This window comes from Siphateles boraxobius, unplaced genomic scaffold (assembly GCF_051911475.1).
Source record: "Siphateles boraxobius isolate OS27281-9 unplaced genomic scaffold, OSU_SipBor_1 5, whole genome shotgun sequence".
In the NCBI taxonomy this organism is placed as follows: domain Eukaryota; kingdom Metazoa; phylum Chordata; class Actinopteri; order Cypriniformes; family Leuciscidae; genus Siphateles; species Siphateles boraxobius.
This window is the reverse complement of record NW_027509141.1, coordinates 21,317,592-21,335,311: the sequence shown is the minus strand read 5'-3', so window position 1 is coordinate 21,335,311 and position 17,720 is coordinate 21,317,592. Positions and strand designations below refer to the sequence as shown.

The following is a 17,720-nucleotide window of genomic DNA, read 5'->3' as shown; positions in this document are numbered from 1 at the left end:
TATACTAAAAACTAAATGTGTTGCTTGTCAATAATACTGTCTGTGGGATTAAAATGTAGTTAGATCTAGCTACAAAGTCACAAAATAAGCAACATACTAAAGCACACATACATTGGAGTTTTGTAAACTATATAGCCTACTCCTGTTTTAGTGGGAATTAATAACTTGAAGGGACCTTTTTCCTGTAATTTTGTTTTTATTGTTATGTCTGTATTAAAATTAACAATAGAACAGCAAGCCTGCATATTTTCTGTTAGTCTGTTTTATATTTACATTTTTTTTTAGAACATTCTTATTAAGATTGTTATTAAAATTGAATAATGCAAATAGAAAAAATAAGTGCCAGTTTAGTCTAGGCCTGCTGTTTTATTTCGTGCCACCATTGGCTAACCTGTAAAGGCCTGCTTTTGAATCCTAGCCTTCGTTTTTACTGAACATTTATGGAAAACATGGCAACCCTTTAGTCAACTGGAATTGGTACATTCTTTGCTGAACTGTACTAGAAATACTTTCGGTTCACTATCGACTTTCATTTTCTCTTAACAATGGGAAGGTTGAGCACTTTATAAAGTCTTGGTTATTGTGTCTGCTGTAAGATTTTTATATACTCGGATTCTGCGTTTTCTTAGTAACGTTAGTAGCCTAACCTGACTTTGCAATACTTCAGTGGGCTACTTGACATGGAGTCAGATGATGAGTGCGAGTTTGACTCAACATGGGAGGATGAATACGAAAATAAACCACCCAGAAAGAAGGTATGTTTGGACGTCAGTCTTGTTTTGTTTTAGGTAGCCTACATGTTGTTTGTTTGAATAAAGTTCAGTCCCTGAACCATAATCGACCTTCTTTTTTATTAATTCCCTAGTGATGGATTGTTGTCATAACCAAGTGAACATAATAACAACTTTACATTTGTTAATAAGATATTTTGTTACTAAGTCGTTGTATGATTTTATAGCTATGTACAGTATACTGGCCTATTAACGCGCCTGACTGGATTATTTAACGTCATTCATGCTGCTACTTTTTTGTCTTTATGCTACTAAGCACAAACGCCGTGCAAGGTCCAACGTCCTGGTCGATAATCACAGTTCAGCCAAAGCCCGTCTACGGAAAGCCTGGCCACTCTCTATTAAGTCCTATTGTACCGAATTTTGGTTGTAGTTCCACCAGAGTTCCACTGGGGGACGATCGCCCTGAGTGCAAAATGAATGGGAGTCTATGGAGCTAGACGGCTAAATTTGTCTTTTTCACCCGATTGCCGTTGAGATATCTCATATTTGATTGTAGGTTTTGAAAGTTCAACATGGGTTATAGGTCGAAAGTTGAATGAACAAGTGCTTATATATACTTTATGATGTGTTGCCATACGGCAACAACATACGATTTTTTGAAAAAAAATTGCAATTTAAATTAGATTTTTTGTTCCATGATACAAATGCATTGGCAGAATGGCAAGCCGTTTAAACTTTTATTCATTTCCAGGATACTAATTCTTAATATCGACAATTACATTTTTACTAGTTAAAATGATAGTTATTGATATCAGGAATTAGATTTCTACTATAACAATGGCAATTTTTAATATCAGAAATTACATTTCCACTATTAAAGGTGCAATGTGTAAAAGATTTGAGTATCTATTAACAGAAATGCAATATGACATCCATAACTATGTTGTCAGTGGTGTATAAAGAACTTACTTAATAAACCGTAATGTTTTTATTACCTTAGAGTGAGACATTTATATCTACATAACCGCGGGAATCCCCTTCTATGAAGGTCGACATATTGTGACATCATGTTTCTACAGTAGCCGACAGCGAACAAACAGCGCTACAGAGCGTGTTTCGTCACAACCTTGAAAGAGAAGCAGCAGAAAGCTAGAAGCTAGCCATAAACACCGTGAGTAGTGACTTTTCCCTTGTCAGTGGTGTAAAATATGTAGTTGGATTGTTTCATGTAACTTAGTTCTTCTTTCTCGCTGTGTTATGACTTTGCTATGTGGGGATAAATGTGCTGGTTACGTTCGTGAGACAGCTGATTAGTACTCTTGTCATTGACCGTAAAACAGTAACGTTACAGGAATCACCAACCCGTCGATCTTGGAAGCATTTTAAGTCGATCGCGAAGAGTTTTCAAAATCAGAGAAAAAAAGCCTATTGTGTGTAGTAAATGGTGTCTAGGGGATGCGGAGGCGCGCACGCTGTACAATCATGCCATTTTTGCCGCACGCACCTTTGGGCTCATGCGAACGCATCGAGTTTAAACAAGGCTTTACGCTTTAACCAGCTCAGCCACAGTAACAGCTCATACTGAGCCAGCTAAACTTTTACTTTCCTGTTAGAAACAATATATAGTTGCATAGTTTCATGTGGTTCTTCTCCCTCGCTGTATTATGGGTTTGCTATGTGGGGGAAATGTGCTGGTTACGTTTGTGAGACAATCAGCAGTGGGCTGAGCCCTCAGTGCAACTCGCAGCCGAACCGCTAGTCGCTAAAAATCACACACTGCATCTTTAACAATGTTAATTCTTGATATCCACAATTACATTTTCACTAGTTAAAATGCTAATTCTTGATTTCAACTAGTAAAAACCTTTATTATTTATATCAAGAATTCAATGGTCACTAGTTGAAATGTGTATTCTTGATATCAACAATTGAATTGCTACTAGTAACAATGTTCATTTTTTATATCAATTATTACATTTTCACTAGTGACAATGTTAATTTCTGATATCATGAATGTGATTGTTACTAGAGACATTTTAGTCATATTGATATCAGATTTTCAGATATCTAAAATTAATTTTTTTACTAGTAGCAATTCAATTGTTGATATCAAGAATAGACATTTCAACTAGTGACATTTAAATTATTGATATCAGGAATTCACATTTTTACTAACAATGAAATTATTGATATCAAATTTATATTTCTACAAGTAAGAAATCAATTCTTGATATCAACAATTGATTTTGAATGCATGGCAGCCAATTGTGGATATTGTTGATATCAACAATTCATATCCTGGAAATGAATAAAAGTTAAAACGGCTTGCCATATTGGCTGTGCTTAACATATGACTAATGTTGTGAACTTTTTCTTCTAAAGTGTAGGCAAATCAGAAGCGAAGACCAGGAGACTCGTGCGTGTCTTTTAAAAAGGTTTCTTTATTGAGAACACGAGCTGTGCGCCGCTGTAGTCTAAATAAGGCTGTATTCAGTAGAGTTCATATACCTTTAAAGGGGGAGGAGTTACATAGTAGTAGGGATACTCTGAAACGAAGCATGTAACTGAAGTACAGAAGTCAGCCCGTTACCGGTTCTAATCCAATCAGCATAACTATTCAAACAGTGAGACTCAAAAACAGGAATGGCAGAACTCTCCCGCTGAGACAGAAGCTACCAAAGTTTCAGTAATCTGCTTACAATAGAGAGAAACAGGAATAGCAGGCTCGATAGAGAGCAGTAATCTGAAAAAAAAAAAGAAAACAGGATTTGCTGGACTCTCTTGCAGGAAAACTGTTTCACAGCAAATACCATCACCATCATAACCTTAAATGCTAAATTCAGTATACGAAACTGTCTCAGTTTATATACTATTGTATTGGAACCTCAATTAAACATTTAATAAATTTGTAACACTACACTAATCAACATTATATCACTTACATTAATGTTGTTATTGTTACATATTAACAGATTGCAGCTGACCTTTCTAGCTAGCTAAACTATTGCAATAATGTCATTCCACTAATTGCACAGTGTTGCCGCTTGGCAACACAGACATTTGATCGATTTACCAAAAACTAATTTCATAAAAACTTTTTTAAGTGGTGAATATGTCATCATGACTTACATGACGTGATGTTTCCGAAATTTTTTGTGTATGTGATATGGGCTGGTCCTTGTTTGTTACTAACGTTTTAGTTTGCTTTCAGCAACTACCGATAAGAGACGGCAGTCTGTCCAAAATCGCGCCACAGAAAAAAACTGTATGTCATGTGACTTAACCTCATTCCGACAAAAAAACAGGAGAATGTTTTCTTAAAGAGACAGTGGCAATGAAATGAACACAAAGAGTGTGTTGCCATATGGCAACACCATGCGGTAGAGGGTTAAGAGTTCAAATAGAAATATTTGTATTATTTGTATTTTATTTTATTTGTTTATTATTAGTATTAATATTATTGAATCAACCCCACCTAAAACATTGTCTTATGCTAATAAACTGCTGTCTATTTGGGATTTGTTTTGTTAAGATCTGCAGGAGGAGTCGCAGGAACATGTGTGCTGCAAAGGACATGCAAGACTTTCGGCATAGTGTCCTGGTACGTTTAACTCTTTTCAAACAAGGAAGAGTGGCATAGTTTATAAGTTGTGCCACTTTTTAATGAAGATATCATGTAAGCAAGGGAAAAAAGAAAGATATTTCAGAAATCTTTCTACTGGAAAACTCCTAAATTAGAATGGGGTGGTGATGGCGCAGTGGATAACACACATATGCCTTTGGTGTGAGAGACCCGGGTTCAAATCAACTGTGAGACACCAATGTGTCCCTGAGCAAGACACTTAACCCCTAGTTGCTCCAGAGGCGTGCGACCTCTGACATATATAGCAATTGTAAGTCGCTTTGGATAAAAGCGTCAGCTAAATGAATAAATGTAAATGTAAATGTAGAAAACAAAACATGTAAAGCATAGCCTACTGTCGTAGAAAAAAGCTCCTTAACATATGGTGTCATGACATCTTATCCTATGTCAAATTAACATGCCAACTCACATTCCTCCTTTGATACACACTGTATGAGGAAAAGAGAATCTAAATCATACAAACATGTCTAAATATTGTCAGAGCTCAGTCTTACATGATAACTTTGTGTTTGTGTTTAACTCTAGAACCTTGATAATGATGATTATGATGATGAACAAGGTCACGTAAGTAATCCATCACAGTGTTTATACTATTCAGTATACACTCAGAATTAGCTATGTCTGATCAAAACTGGTTTGATTCGGAGCAGATGCTTAAGAATGGGTTTAGTGTTTTTCTTTTTTTAATTGTTGTTCATATTGTTGTTGTCAAGGGCCGCTTTTATAACCTGGAGTTTTACCATGGTCAAATAAAATCTTCACCTGGTGGTATGGCATTTTGTTTGTTCTATATTTAAATTACACAATTTATTGTTATTTGTCAAATACATGTGTCATTCAATAAAGGCAAATGCTTTAACATAATTACCTTTATTTGCGCAGATATTCACATTGATGAATTTCACCAGAACTGGAAGGGTCAATATCACTTGCTGGAAGACTGTCACTCCTACATTCAATGGTTAGATACTGTAACACTTCATTCTTGCACTCTTAAATGTTTTAACTATTATATTTACTGAAAGTGTTTTAGCATATTTGAATGACCATCATTCAACTAACCATTTCACAACTTTTCAGGTTGTTTCCAATACAAGAGCGAGGGGTTAGTTCGGATGCACATGTGCTCACTAAAACAGAAATAAAGGTCAGTTTAAAACACACAATTAGGTGTTTTTCAACTCTATTTACCAACTAGCTTAAAAAATAAGTATTTGGCTGACAGGATTATAAAATTTTGGAGTGCACATCAGTCTCGGTTCAGAAGCTGATTAAGGCATTTTAAAAAAACATATATAGATATAAAAAATAAAATAAAATAATTCACCTGATGAATTGATTTCCAGCTTTTTCGTAAAGACGGAGAAGCAAAGAGGAAATTGGTGGAATCATATAAGCTCATGTTGGATTTCTATGGTATACGCTTGGTTAACGAAACAACAGGAGAGGTGGACCGTGCTCATAACTGGAAGGATCGCTTTATGAACCTGAACAGGTTTTTACTGTCATGTTTATGCTGTTTGTTAAATTTCATGTTGTTTCAATACTTCTAGGCATTTTCAGTGGTCAGAGATTTTACTTTGATTTTGCAGATATTCACACAATAACCTGCGCATCACACGCATATTGAAGTGTTTGGGGACTCTAGGATTGCAGCACTACCAGGCCCCACTCTGTAAGTTCTTCCTTCATGAAACTCTTGAGAAGGAACAACTTCAGCATGTGAAACAAAGTGTTCTTGATTACTTTATTTTTGCTGTATTGGACAAATCAGAGAGACGAGACCTGGTTAGATTTGCCTTTAATCATTTTAAGCCCCGAGAACAGTTTGTCTGGGGCAGTGGCAGAATTAGGCATGGGCGACATGGGCAATCGCCTAGGGCGGCATCTAACCGGTGGCGCGCAGGGTTCTCACAATTACTTTGCACCTCACGTCGATGATATCCAGTCACTGTGTGGTTCAAATAACCTTGCCCACCCAAACAGAATTTAGGCACAGATAGTGTTAATCTGTTTTTTAGATTTGTGTGTTGATTAAAAAGAATCTTAGGTGGGCTGTGTGTTGAGCAGTTTTATAAAGGGCTGTAGAATGCCCCCAGCGAATCAAAGAATAACACTAGAAAATTTTAGTATTTTTCTTTCATTAGATGAAAGTAATAGCGGCATGTTATACATATAATTTAAAAAAAATGTGTGTGCCTTGTAGTAAAAGTAATTTATTGATGTTTTTGTATTTGTATTTTTTTTTTACTTTTGCTTATTATGAAGTGTACTGAGAAATTAATTCAATTTAGTCTTCACTGATAAACTGACAACTTTGACTAAAGCTTGACAAGAAATGAAACGTGATGATGAAGCATAGGTTGTCATGACTCTGCTATCATGTCTTTTGATTTCTCTGGACTTGTGGCAGAATCATGACAGACACATGTTTTGTGTACAAGCACATGGCCTTTTGCTTGGGCCATGTGCTTGTGTTGTCTCCTTACGTAACCCCGCCCCCTTGTTATCCTCGTCTTGTCATTATTGTCTTGTCAGTTTCACCTGTCCTCGTCATTATTGTTCCCTATTTAATCCCCTTGTGTTTGCTGTCCTGTGTCGGTTCATTGTTTCAAACAATGTGTGTATCATTCTCCGTGCTTATCTTACCTGTGAGTACTTTGTGGAAGGTTGTGTCGTTGTGAACATTTTATTAGTAGTATAGTTTGTTTTCGTACAGTCATAGTCAAGTCTTGTCAGTCTAAGTTTCCCTGTCCTATCCATATTCTGCCCCCTTGTGGATTTTGTTTTCTTGTTTGTTACCAATAAACCTTGTGTTCATCGCACTCTGTCTGCATTTGGGTTCACCTCCTGCATCCACATAACATAGGTTGCACAATGAAAAACCAGTACATGTTAGATTTGTGAGTTATCTGATTCAGTCTATTCTGATGAATTATTTTACGGAGAAAACTAGACACTTATATTAGAAATTCTCTTAAGTGTGATCTTTTGAAACTTTAACTTGTAGTTACGTGATTTAGCTTACGGAATTCTTGTGATTAGAAACTGTACTAAAAAATTACATTTGTATGCTTTGTATAAATGCAATACTAGTAGGTGATTCTTTTTGAAGTAGCCCATGTAAAATTATACTGTTTTGGTTTCATCTCGGTCACGTTATCAGAGTGGAATAGGCTACTGCACACTACACATTATACAACGGTCTTCATATTAAAATCCCATTTGTTGCATGTCACTTTATCATAATAATTCTGTTAAGTGGGATTAAAATGTTATTAGTTCTTGGTACAAATTCACCAAATAAGCAACATGCTAAAGCACACATAAATTGGAGTTTTGTAAACTGTGTACAGTCATGTTTCCGTGGGAATAAATAACTGGAAGCCAACATTTCCTGTAATTGTCACATTTCCTTCCATTATGTTTTGCTTTTTATCTATGCATTAAAATCAAAAACAGACCATCAAACCTGGGAATTTAAATGTTAGCATAATTTTGTTATTATAAGATTATTATTAAAGTTTATTAAATGTGCTAGTTTGGTCTAGTCATACTGCTTTTATTTTGTTCACCACTGGTTATATACCTGTAAAGCCTAGCCTTTTTACTGAGTCTGAACATTAATGGAAGACATGGCAGCACTTTAGTCAACTCGAGTTGTGTCATTCTTTGCTGAACTGTACTAGAAATTCTTTCAGTATTTTTCTCTTGACAGAGGGAAGTTTGAGGACTTTGAGTCTGGGTTTGTGTGTCTGCTATACGATTTTTGTATACTCGACTCGTACTTGGAGATGTCTTAGTACTAGTAACCTGAGTTTGCAATATACTCCCAATAGCCTATTGACATGGAGTCAGATGATGAGTGCGAGTTGGACTCCACATGGGAGGATGAATACAAAAATAAAACATCCAAAAAGAAGGTATCATTGGTATGTGAACCACAATCAATTTTGACATTCATTCCAATGTTGTTGTTTTCATTAAAAATTGCACGTAATTAGTAGCGGCCTTCCATTTGTTTCTAAAGTCATTGTTTATCAATAGGTCTTATGATTTTTTTTTATATTGTATGTGAACTCTAAACTCTAAAGTGGTCTAATGCATCTGACCAGAATATAAAAGATACAGCGAGTTCTACACCGGCTTTGTGCTGATATGTCCTACTTTGAGGCAGCCCTTAATAATAATTTTATTATTATTAATAATATTGTTATTAATTTGTAAGGGGATTTACAGTTGGCCCACATAAAGAGACCTTATATGCTCAAAGAAGCCCAAAAGTCAAAGGTGAACTTCAATCAGAGTTTATTGAAGACAAAGTTATCCACATCCCAAAGGCCGTAGAAAATGAGTAAGAGGATCCAGCCTCGAACTTAATACAGAAACATGAGTACAAATAGATAATCAGTTGACATAATTTTGTTCTATGAAAGACACTTTGGTAAGTGTCAGTCACAGGTGAGTCATAGATTCTGGAGGGACTCATCTCATCTGGGACACTGTTAAATTCTCCTGGAGACTATTCCTTTGGTATGATCTCATGTGATTTATTATAATAAGCAACCCCTGCAAGCACAATTACATAAAATATAGTGAGACCTTTTCCCTTCAAGGCTGAGTTTTTCACTGGAACAGAAAATGAAAGTACATCGATACAGATAGAGACAATTTGTGATATAAATCCTAAAAAGAATTAGGCTACACATGCTAAGTATGGATATGCGTTGGATAAATGTAGTGACCTTATGCACGGGTAGGCCTAACGTTATTTCAAAAATCTGAGTTTGTTTACAGACCGTTTAAATTAGCGTTAACGTTAAATCTGCGTGCAGCATTGATGTAATGGTAATTATAATACTCTTACAATAACGCCGAGAAAAGAAAAAGCATTATAGCCTAACGTTACCATTCTGAAACGTGTTTGAGGAGGTGGTTGTTTGTCTCATGTGTCGTCGCCGATTCGGGGTCTGAGTCAGGCTCGAACATATAAGGTCGGAGGACATGTCCCTCAGCAATGTCCATCATTAACTTACAGGTGTTTTATTTACCTTACTTGTGAACAACACCAAGCCACAGCAGGCTACCACATACATGACCCTATATTACCTGTGGCCTAGTTTATTGTATTTCATTTTATTATATTTTTCCTATGTGTGTGAGTTTTTTTTTCTGTGAATTTCTCTTCTGTAAAGTGATGTATAAATAAAACTTTACTTGCATACTTACTATATAGTGTAGCCTATTATGATTTTACTATTAAAGCAAAAATAGTGACTGATAAAATAGGGAGACTGGTAAACATAAATACTGAGCATGCAATAGCCTAGATGCACATTTGTGAATATAATATAATATAATATAATATAATATAATATAATATAATAATTATAACAAAGGAAAGACAAAAACAAGTTTGTTATTGGTTCCATCCTTCAAACACTTCTGCCATGCACTGGAAAAATGTTTCTTGCTTCATGGTTTGTTTATTTGTTTATTTTTGTCTCCATATTGTATTGACTTTCTGTAGGCTATAGGAATTATTTGGGTCTGCTTAGATAGAAGGCGACTCAGATCTATTTCCTGTGATTTTTATGCACAACTAAACGATGAATATTTAAGTTACGATTGACAAAAGAAAGAAAATGATAATTTTCTCATTTTAAAAGAGCCAAAACCACTGTAATGTTATGTTCATTCGAATAAATTTCAACATACTCTTCCCAACAGTAGATGGCGCACTTGTGCTAATCTTTTTTCACGAGCAGTCACTTCCGCACACGTGGTAGTTGGTATGGTTACGCCAGGCTTTTTGCTTTCAGATAGTATGCTCGCAGAATAACAGCGGAGCTTGTAAAGTCAACGTGAAGGTTTTGACTACATGAAGTAGCAACATTTCTTTAGATAAAGTTTCATTCAGATGACGTAATTTGGGTTTCTTTTTTATGTCTTTGAAACTACATTAATGGCCTCTTATACACACGAAGAGTTAGAACTTAGCCAGAAACATGAAGATATGTGAGTTCTTTCAGTTTGTTCTTGAGAATAAAGCTCTAGTTGTCGGTTAAAAAGTCTCTTCCAGTCATTCATTCCTTGTTATGAAACTGTACGGCTTAATGGATATCATTTCCCTCATGTAGACTGGGAAAAAGAGCATTACTGCTGCAGCAGATGGAAGCTCACAATGAACAGCAGAAGGCTAAGAAGAAACAGCAGTGTCTGATGTCTCAAGCAGCGAAGGAGAGGAATGCTCAGATCCTTAAGGTTGTCTGTATTATAGCCTATACTGTACTATGCCTTGCCTTATATGATAATGTATTCCAAACATAAGTATAGTAAAAGATTTGTTTTCTCCTAATTACTCTGATATGATATAACGTTACTGATGGTAGGAAGATGGAATGCGTTCTTACATGTTCCATCATACAGTTGATATAAAGTGTATCCACTGTATATCTTAATATCTTGCATAAAATATAAAACTCACAATTTGTTGTTAATGTATAAAATGCAATAACATTAGTTTTCACTTTCAATCCTGCTTGTCTTTTGTAAAAAACAACAACAAAGAATTCAGTAAAAAAAGGTACATAAGCATTGTCAGTAATACTTAACAATAATGTTTTATTTGTTAACATTAGTCAACTACTTTAGTTAAAATACCTCTACAGCATTTATTAATCTTAGTTAGTTATTTTCAACATTTATTAATACATTATTAAATCAAATAAAATGTTGTATTTGTTAACATTCATTAATGCAGTCTGACTAACATGAACAATCAATAAACAGCTAGATTTGTATTAACTAACATTAACAAAGATTAATAAATACTGTAACAAATGTATTGCTCATTGTTGGTTCATGTTAATACATTAATTAATGTTAACAAATGAGACCTTCTCGTAAAGTGTTACCATACTATGGATTATTATTATCGATTGATAACTTTTGTGATGTTTTGTTGTAATAGTTGGCTTGTCTTGCTCTAAAAAATTACATCCTGTAAAAATTACTTTTAAAAAAATATGGAAATTTGTATGATAATATCAGCAACAGCAAAATAGTTTGGCACTCTAAATTGAATGATCCTCCTAACTTCTTAGCCCAGTGAAATGAAATACTTAAATTGATTTTGGATGTTTAAAATGTACAGTATTTGACATGTGTTTGTATTTATGTGTGTTTCTGTTGTAGGATTTACAGAATGCTGAAACAAATCTTCAAACCAGACAGCTCCTTCATCCAGATATTATAAACCTTGAGGTATTTGACTAGCTTACATCCTTACTTTTTGTCTCATAAAATGAAATTGTTCTACAGTGTTTAAGCAGGTTATAGTAAATGTTCCATTTTAAGTACTTTTTTGCATGTCTAGATGATGCCAACAGCAACTGTGTGCCCATCTGTGCCATCATAATGAATTGAAAAAGAGGTTGTAAAGGAAAGTAAAGTAAATATGTGTTTTTTTTTTAATACAAGACAGCTGCTCTAGTTTAAATGCAATTGCCAGTATGAAATGTTTTAGCTACACAAGTTATAAGAATGCTGTGCAGAAGTAAATATTTATGAATTATCTGCTCTTTTAACTATGCTGCTCTTTTGTCATCCTGTCATAGACCTGTTATTGGGCCTCAGTTGAAAGGAAACTGCCAGAATGGGAGCAGTATTTGCTTGGGAAAGGACAGCCTCCGGTGAGTGAGACTGGGCGATTTCTTAGGCAACAGAGACTGAAAACTAGGCAACGAGATGCCTCACCTGCACAATGCAGGGGTAAACCCCCTCGACCCAAACCTAAATCAGCTGTCGGAATTATGTGTGGAGCTTGTCCAAATAAATGATCACACATAAGTAACAGTCGCGTGCCCAGTCTATTCTCCGCTTTATGCTTCAACCAAAAACTTTGACTTTTCGCAACTTTTTGAAATCTAAGGATATCGCAATCTGTTGCAATATGCATATCATGGAATGTACATTTGTGATATTTTGCTCATTTTTATATATTGTGCAACCCTTATATATAAAATATTTTTGCAATTTAAAAGATTCATTAATTTTTGGTTTTCTGTTTGATATATTTTAAAGTGTAATTTATTCCTGTGATGACACAGCTGAATTTTCAGTATCATTACTCCAATCTTCAGTGTCACATGATCCTCCAGAAATTATTTTAATATGCTGATTTGCTGCTTTATTTTTTTTTTATTATTATTATTATTATCAATGTTTAAAACAGTTGTTTACCTTTTTTAGTATTCTTTGATGAACAGAAAGTTAAAAAGAACAGCATTTGTCTGAAATAGAAAGCTTCTCTAACATTGTACGCTACTGTTCAAAAGTTTGGGGTCTGTAAGATTTCTTTTTTTTTTTAATAAAAATAATTTAATATTTTGTTCTGCAAGGATGCCTTACAGTACATTTATCAAAAGTGGCATTAAAAACATGTATACTGTTACAAAAGCTTTCTATTTGATAAAAATAGACTTCTTTTAAAAACATTTTAAAAATCTTACTGATCTAATGTTTTGAACAATAGTGTGTATACACACACACATTTATTCATTATTATTATTATGTGTATAACTGTATGCAAATACAGAATAAATGTGTTCTTTGAATGCTTTAGGTGTTATGTGTGTATTCAGTGTACGTCCACATGGGGGCGATACTGACTACACTTTCTGTCACAATGCCACTTTATAACAATGTAATGAATCAGTTGTAAAAATTAGCAGTGATTTGTAATAAACTATGCAATTAACTCATAAAACTATGCATCTTTTACCCATTTTTATATATTGCATGTATAGTTTTGTACCGCACATTTTACTTTATTATTATAGTTAGGTGTAAAATTAAATGATATTATTAGTTAGTTTACAAATTAAAATTAGTTTTTACTTTACAAGTAAAAAGAAAAAAGATTATCCTTTTTCATAGTTTTTCATATAATACATTTATTTTTGAGAAAAAAATAAATTCATCACCCTACACCCTCCCCCTCCCTCCCATTTCCATCCAAATGTATGTAACGGAAGCTGTATCCAAGTTGCAATATAGGCATTGGTGAGCAATTTAAGTCCAACTTAAATCAAAACTCTTGCAAGCATTGCTTCGCTATCTCAAGACTCAAGATATGCGTGGGGTGCTTTTGAACATTGCCCTAAACCCCATAGCCTCCTACCTGAACCCTCAGCAACAATGAGGTCATGACAGGCATTACCCAAAGCCTCTCTGAGCACCTCGACTGTCCACACGTAATTGCTATTGTATTGTTGAAAGGTTACACTTTAAGTTGACTAGTGGTTTAGGAAGAGAGAGAGAGATTTTGAGTGCCTTAACAATCACTTTTTTTCCTCATACTCTTTCGCTGTCTAGTCTATCGTCCCTGTATTGAGGGAGAGATTGCAGACCGTGACCTAGCCTAATTGGATGATCAAACCAGTTCAGGGTGACACGGAGTGGCGGCTTGACAAACGCGATCATCTGGATGGTCAGGGTTGAAGTGGTGGTGGTTGGCAGCTGCCCTTCCTCCTCAGCTGGGACTCCTGCCCCGGAGGTCAGGGCACCAGTCGAAGCTTCCAATTTGGCGGGGGGGTTCGGTTGGCTGCGGAGGGGTGGAGAAGTCTGGGTGTGGGTGGAGGGCAAGACAGCAAATTATCTAAAAGGGTTTTGAAGAGCACGATCTGGAGCCCTTCCAAATGACTAGTTCTGCATTATGTATTCTAATGGGGAAAGCCCTGAGGTGGTTTGGCTACGGACACCACTGCCAACTGAGGCTGTCAGAGCTCAGGCACAGGCCAAGGCCAAATGTTGTAGATCAGCTCCGGGCTTCAGACACCTGGCCATCAGCCAGATCTCCAGAACATTATCGTAAGATGGTAGAACAAAGTTGTTTATTACTAAATTTCTCGTGTCTAAAAAATGTTAGTTACAGTTGCGATCGTATCGGTTAAAACAAGAAAGCATAATTATATTTGTTTTAGTAATCCCATTAATCTTTGATCATTAGATCTTTGAAACAGTATAAATATTTTAAATTCTACTTAGCAAAACAAGTTGGTCTTCCATCAGAAACATACCACCCATTGCTCCCAAAGGAGCTTTTCACAACTAAAGATCTTTGTCAATGTAGTGCACTTAAACACGAATAGCTTTTGCTCGGGAGCCTGTTGGGGAATTTTCTCCATTCTTGTAACTATTATTCCAGCACTAGTGCTGGTCATAAGGGGACTCCTGTTGTGTTTTTGTTCTGGATAACTTGTACGTCATTCTGTTTTGTATTGATTTTGAGTTTCAGTATTGTTATTTCCCCTCTTACCTCACTGGAACCTTTTAATCCGAGTACTCACAACATCCACTCCATCCCAACATTGTAGTAGTTTATGAGTGTATGTGCTTGTTTGTGTGTTATTCAATGCTAAATATATTTAGTTTTATATGGATTGGAGTATATTCTGATCATAAATCCATCCGAGCTGGGTGTAAAATCACAGTCTAAAGGATCAGCCAGTGACACATCGCGTTCTATATCAAATCCCCTGCATTCTAACTTGGTGTATTGAAGAGAGTAACAGCTTAACAGCAGGGTTTTTGGTCTGAGTTAATTAAGACCCATCCATTGGGAAACAGGGAGTGGAGATTGTCCTGAAAGGGCATCCTAGGTCAAAAGATTAACACCGGACATCCCAGATTTGCTGATCCTGCCAAACAAATGAGACTGATTTCAGGTCACTCCTCTATAGAAGCAATACAGCAACTTAAACCGATAACTATTGAAGAGCTTTAGATTTCATTTAGCAGTTTACTTTGGCTCATATTCCTTATTTCCTAACACAATTCATCACTTGCATTCATATTTATATAATGAGGCATTGAGATTGTTGAATATGGAACTGATTGTTTTGAGGTCAGACCTTCGTCTTTTAAGACAGTGTGGGTAAAGAGTTGGACGAGGGGACAGAAGGTCCCCTTCAGCTGCGTGGCCTGAAGCCCTCAAGACTGCTTCTGAATGGAGGTCATACCCGAGACTGACATTGATGTAATTCCGGCGAGGCAGAGTCCCGGCGCTCCTCTACCATGCGGCTGCCTCGACACCTTAAAGCAATAAAGCTCCTTCTCTGAGCGTGCCCTTGACGAACAGGCCGAACGCAGCGAAGGGGCACCGCTGCCTGCCACTCACAGCCCTGCGCTGCTAATGTCTGATCCCATTCGTTTAGGAATGGGGTAATGTGAACACAAAGCTTATTTCATTTACAATTTGCAGGACACTACTTTGTACATCCATGGGTAAACACGGCTCTCTGAAATTATTATAAAAGAGAAATCTAGTTTAAATGTGTGCCAAGTTCTTTGTGTTTAATTGATCAAGTCGTTTTTTTGTTTGTTTTTTTTTTACAAAAATGTGTGGTCTAACCAATTAAAAAGTACTTTTTTTATGTGTGAGAGTACACAACTTAATTTTATCAAGTTTTTAAAACCTTTTTTTAAGGTAAGTATATTTTTCAAAAATTATTATTTTTTTGTTGTTGTCATGAATAACATGATGTTTCTGCATTTGATTTAATTTTCACAACTTAAAATTCAACATTAAAAAAGGAATAATGTGTTGTTTCAACGTAAAGTAAATGCTACCTTTTGGATACGATTCGTATCCAATACTGTATATCCCTTACGATGTGGATATAACCTATCTTGTCAAAAAAAACAGTACATTTTGAGTTCAATATTTTTTTAAGTACATGCCTTTTCATAAAAGTAAAAAATATGTGATGATTTTTTTTTCTAGTGACTTTGGGCATGCTATTTGTGTTATAAATTTTGTTATATAGTTTACTTGTCACATGACAACAAAATGGCTTCCGGCATGTAGTTTACACCAATTTGATTTGACTTATAAACATTTTCAAATAGGCTGTGTGTGTGTGTGTGTGTGTGTGTGTGTGTGTGTGTGTGTGTGTGTGTGTGTGTGTGTGTGTGTGTGTGTGTGTGTGTGTGTGTGTGTGTGTGTATGTATATATTTATATATATATATATTTTAATTTTTAGTTTGAATTGTTGTTGTTGTTTTGTTGTTGTTATTTTTTACATTCTCCGATAATCTACACCACTGAAACATTTTTTACTTTAAGTCCACCTAAAAAAACAATAATTGAACTCTCGTTCATCATATAATTTGTGTATTCAAGTCAGTTTGTATAAATTGTAACTATAATTGCTCAATTTGTCAATACATTGCACAACTGTGAGGGAGGTAGCCTATTATTTGTGAATATTATTTGTGAATTCCTTCATTATTTACATCTCGTCTCAGTTATTCGTTGAATGAATGCTCACAGCCCGTGAAACTGGATTAAACAACATATTGTCAGGTTGACCTTCTTTATCATCATCTTCTTGGACGTAGATACGTGTACAGAACACCATGCGATCGCTTGGCTGCGTCCATCTTTTCAACACCGTTCTGCAGGAACTGATCCAACGAGCGCGCGCCTGACGCTCATTAACTTTCCCCTTTGGCGCGCTTCAATGCGCCTCGCGAGCGCTTTGTGCCAAGAAGCAATGCTTCTCTTAACAAGTACTACAACTCGCCCGCTCTTCTCCAACTGGGACAGAAATTGCTTTCCAAAACGATGGAAGGAGGCCGGTTTAATTAGAATTTCATTTGGGCTAAACTGAGAGAAACGATGTAGTTAACATTTGGTGGACTTAATTGGGACCTTTTCTTCCTCGCCCCCTTAAAAATGCTGACGCTACCCCCGTTAATCTTCCATTTACAATCAATTGAGTTGACCAAACAAAAGTCTGGGTCTTTTTTTTCTTCCTGTCTCAGCCGTGCTTTTGTCGCTTGTAAATGCCTCAATTTCGGCTGATCTCTGCCGTGTACATGCTCTGCGCTGTTGACAGTTCATTAATGCGCTCTTGTCCCTATAATCCTCTCGCCGCGTTACATGCGCATGCAGTAATGAGCTCCGTTGTCAATTAACATGTTTCTAGAAGCAAAGCTGGTTGCTCAGATGTTTGAGAGGTAAGTGCAGAAAAAGGCCAACGAGACTGCCTTTAAGTTGTTTTCTTCTCTGCAATCTTTTTTAGGCACTATAGGCAAGATAGGCAGCTTTGCACAAAAGGGATTTTTTATACCTCACACAAACATGTCTTTTGGTAAGACCCGCCCACAGCTAGTATTTTCCCAGACCTCTTCACCACCAGAAATGCTCGGATCTTTTAGTTAATCGTTTTTATGCGGATGTTATATTGTGTGTGTGTGTGTGTGTGTGTGTGTGTGTGTGTGTGTGTGTGTGTGTTTTTTTAAAATCCACCCACACAGCACATCAAATCGTCAA

At 35.9% G+C, this 17,720-nt stretch overlaps 2 protein-coding genes across 4 annotated transcripts; both read left to right on the top strand.

The window, feature by feature from the left end:
- Positions 1–524: 524 nt before the first annotated feature.
- LOC143711582 (opioid growth factor receptor-like) lies at positions 525–8,309 on the top strand. 3 transcript variants are annotated; one of them, XM_077203258.1, is made up of 9 exons: positions 637–755; positions 4,267–4,335; positions 4,903–4,941; positions 5,091–5,145; positions 5,260–5,338; positions 5,458–5,524; positions 5,724–5,872; positions 5,970–6,052; positions 8,217–8,309. In XM_077203258.1, the coding sequence occupies exons 1-9, from the start codon at positions 681–683 to the stop codon at positions 8,222–8,224; spliced, it is 624 nt and encodes a 207-aa protein (XP_077059373.1). In that variant the 5' UTR covers positions 637–680; the 3' UTR covers positions 8,225–8,309. The 3 variants fall into 3 exon arrangements, with proteins under 3 accessions (XP_077059371.1, XP_077059373.1, XP_077059372.1); XM_077203256.1 differs by lacking the exon at positions 8,217–8,309 and having other exon boundaries at positions 525–755; positions 5,970–6,739; XM_077203257.1 differs by lacking the exons at positions 637–755; positions 4,267–4,335; positions 8,217–8,309 and having other exon boundaries at positions 4,892–5,145; positions 5,970–6,466.
- Positions 8,310–10,153: 1,844 nt separating this feature from the next.
- Positions 10,154–13,147, top strand: cep15 (centrosomal protein 15). Its single transcript, XM_077203254.1, has 4 exons — positions 10,154–10,395; positions 10,518–10,641; positions 11,575–11,643; positions 11,997–13,147. Exons 1-4 carry the CDS (start codon positions 10,343–10,345, stop codon positions 12,216–12,218), a joined length of 468 nt encoding a protein of 155 aa, XP_077059369.1. The 5' UTR covers positions 10,154–10,342; the 3' UTR covers positions 12,219–13,147.
- The last annotated feature ends 4,573 nt before the right edge of the window (positions 13,148–17,720 follow it).

What these genes read in the sequence shown, in the direction of transcription:
- cep15 (XM_077203254.1), top strand. Translation starts at nt 10,343, where the DNA reads ATGGCCTCTTATACACACGAAGAGTTAGAACTTAGCCAGAAACATGAA. An exon ending in AGCCAGAAACATGAAGATAT is followed by an intron (nt 10,396 to 10,517) that starts GTGAGTTCTTTC and finishes TCCCTCATGTAG; the next exon opens with ACTGGGAAAAAGAGCATTAC. An exon ending in GGAATGCTCAGATCCTTAAG is followed by an intron (nt 10,642 to 11,574) that starts GTTGTCTGTATT and finishes TTTCTGTTGTAG; the next exon opens with GATTTACAGAATGCTGAAAC.
- LOC143711582 (XM_077203256.1), top strand. Translation starts at nt 681, where the DNA reads ATGGAGTCAGATGATGAGTGCGAGTTTGACTCAACATGGGAGGATGAA. An exon ending in AATAAAATCTTCACCTGGTG is followed by an intron (nt 5,146 to 5,259) that starts GTATGGCATTTT and finishes TTATTTGCGCAG; the next exon opens with ATATTCACATTGATGAATTT. An exon ending in TCACTAAAACAGAAATAAAG is followed by an intron (nt 5,525 to 5,723) that starts GTCAGTTTAAAA and finishes ATTGATTTCCAG; the next exon opens with CTTTTTCGTAAAGACGGAGA.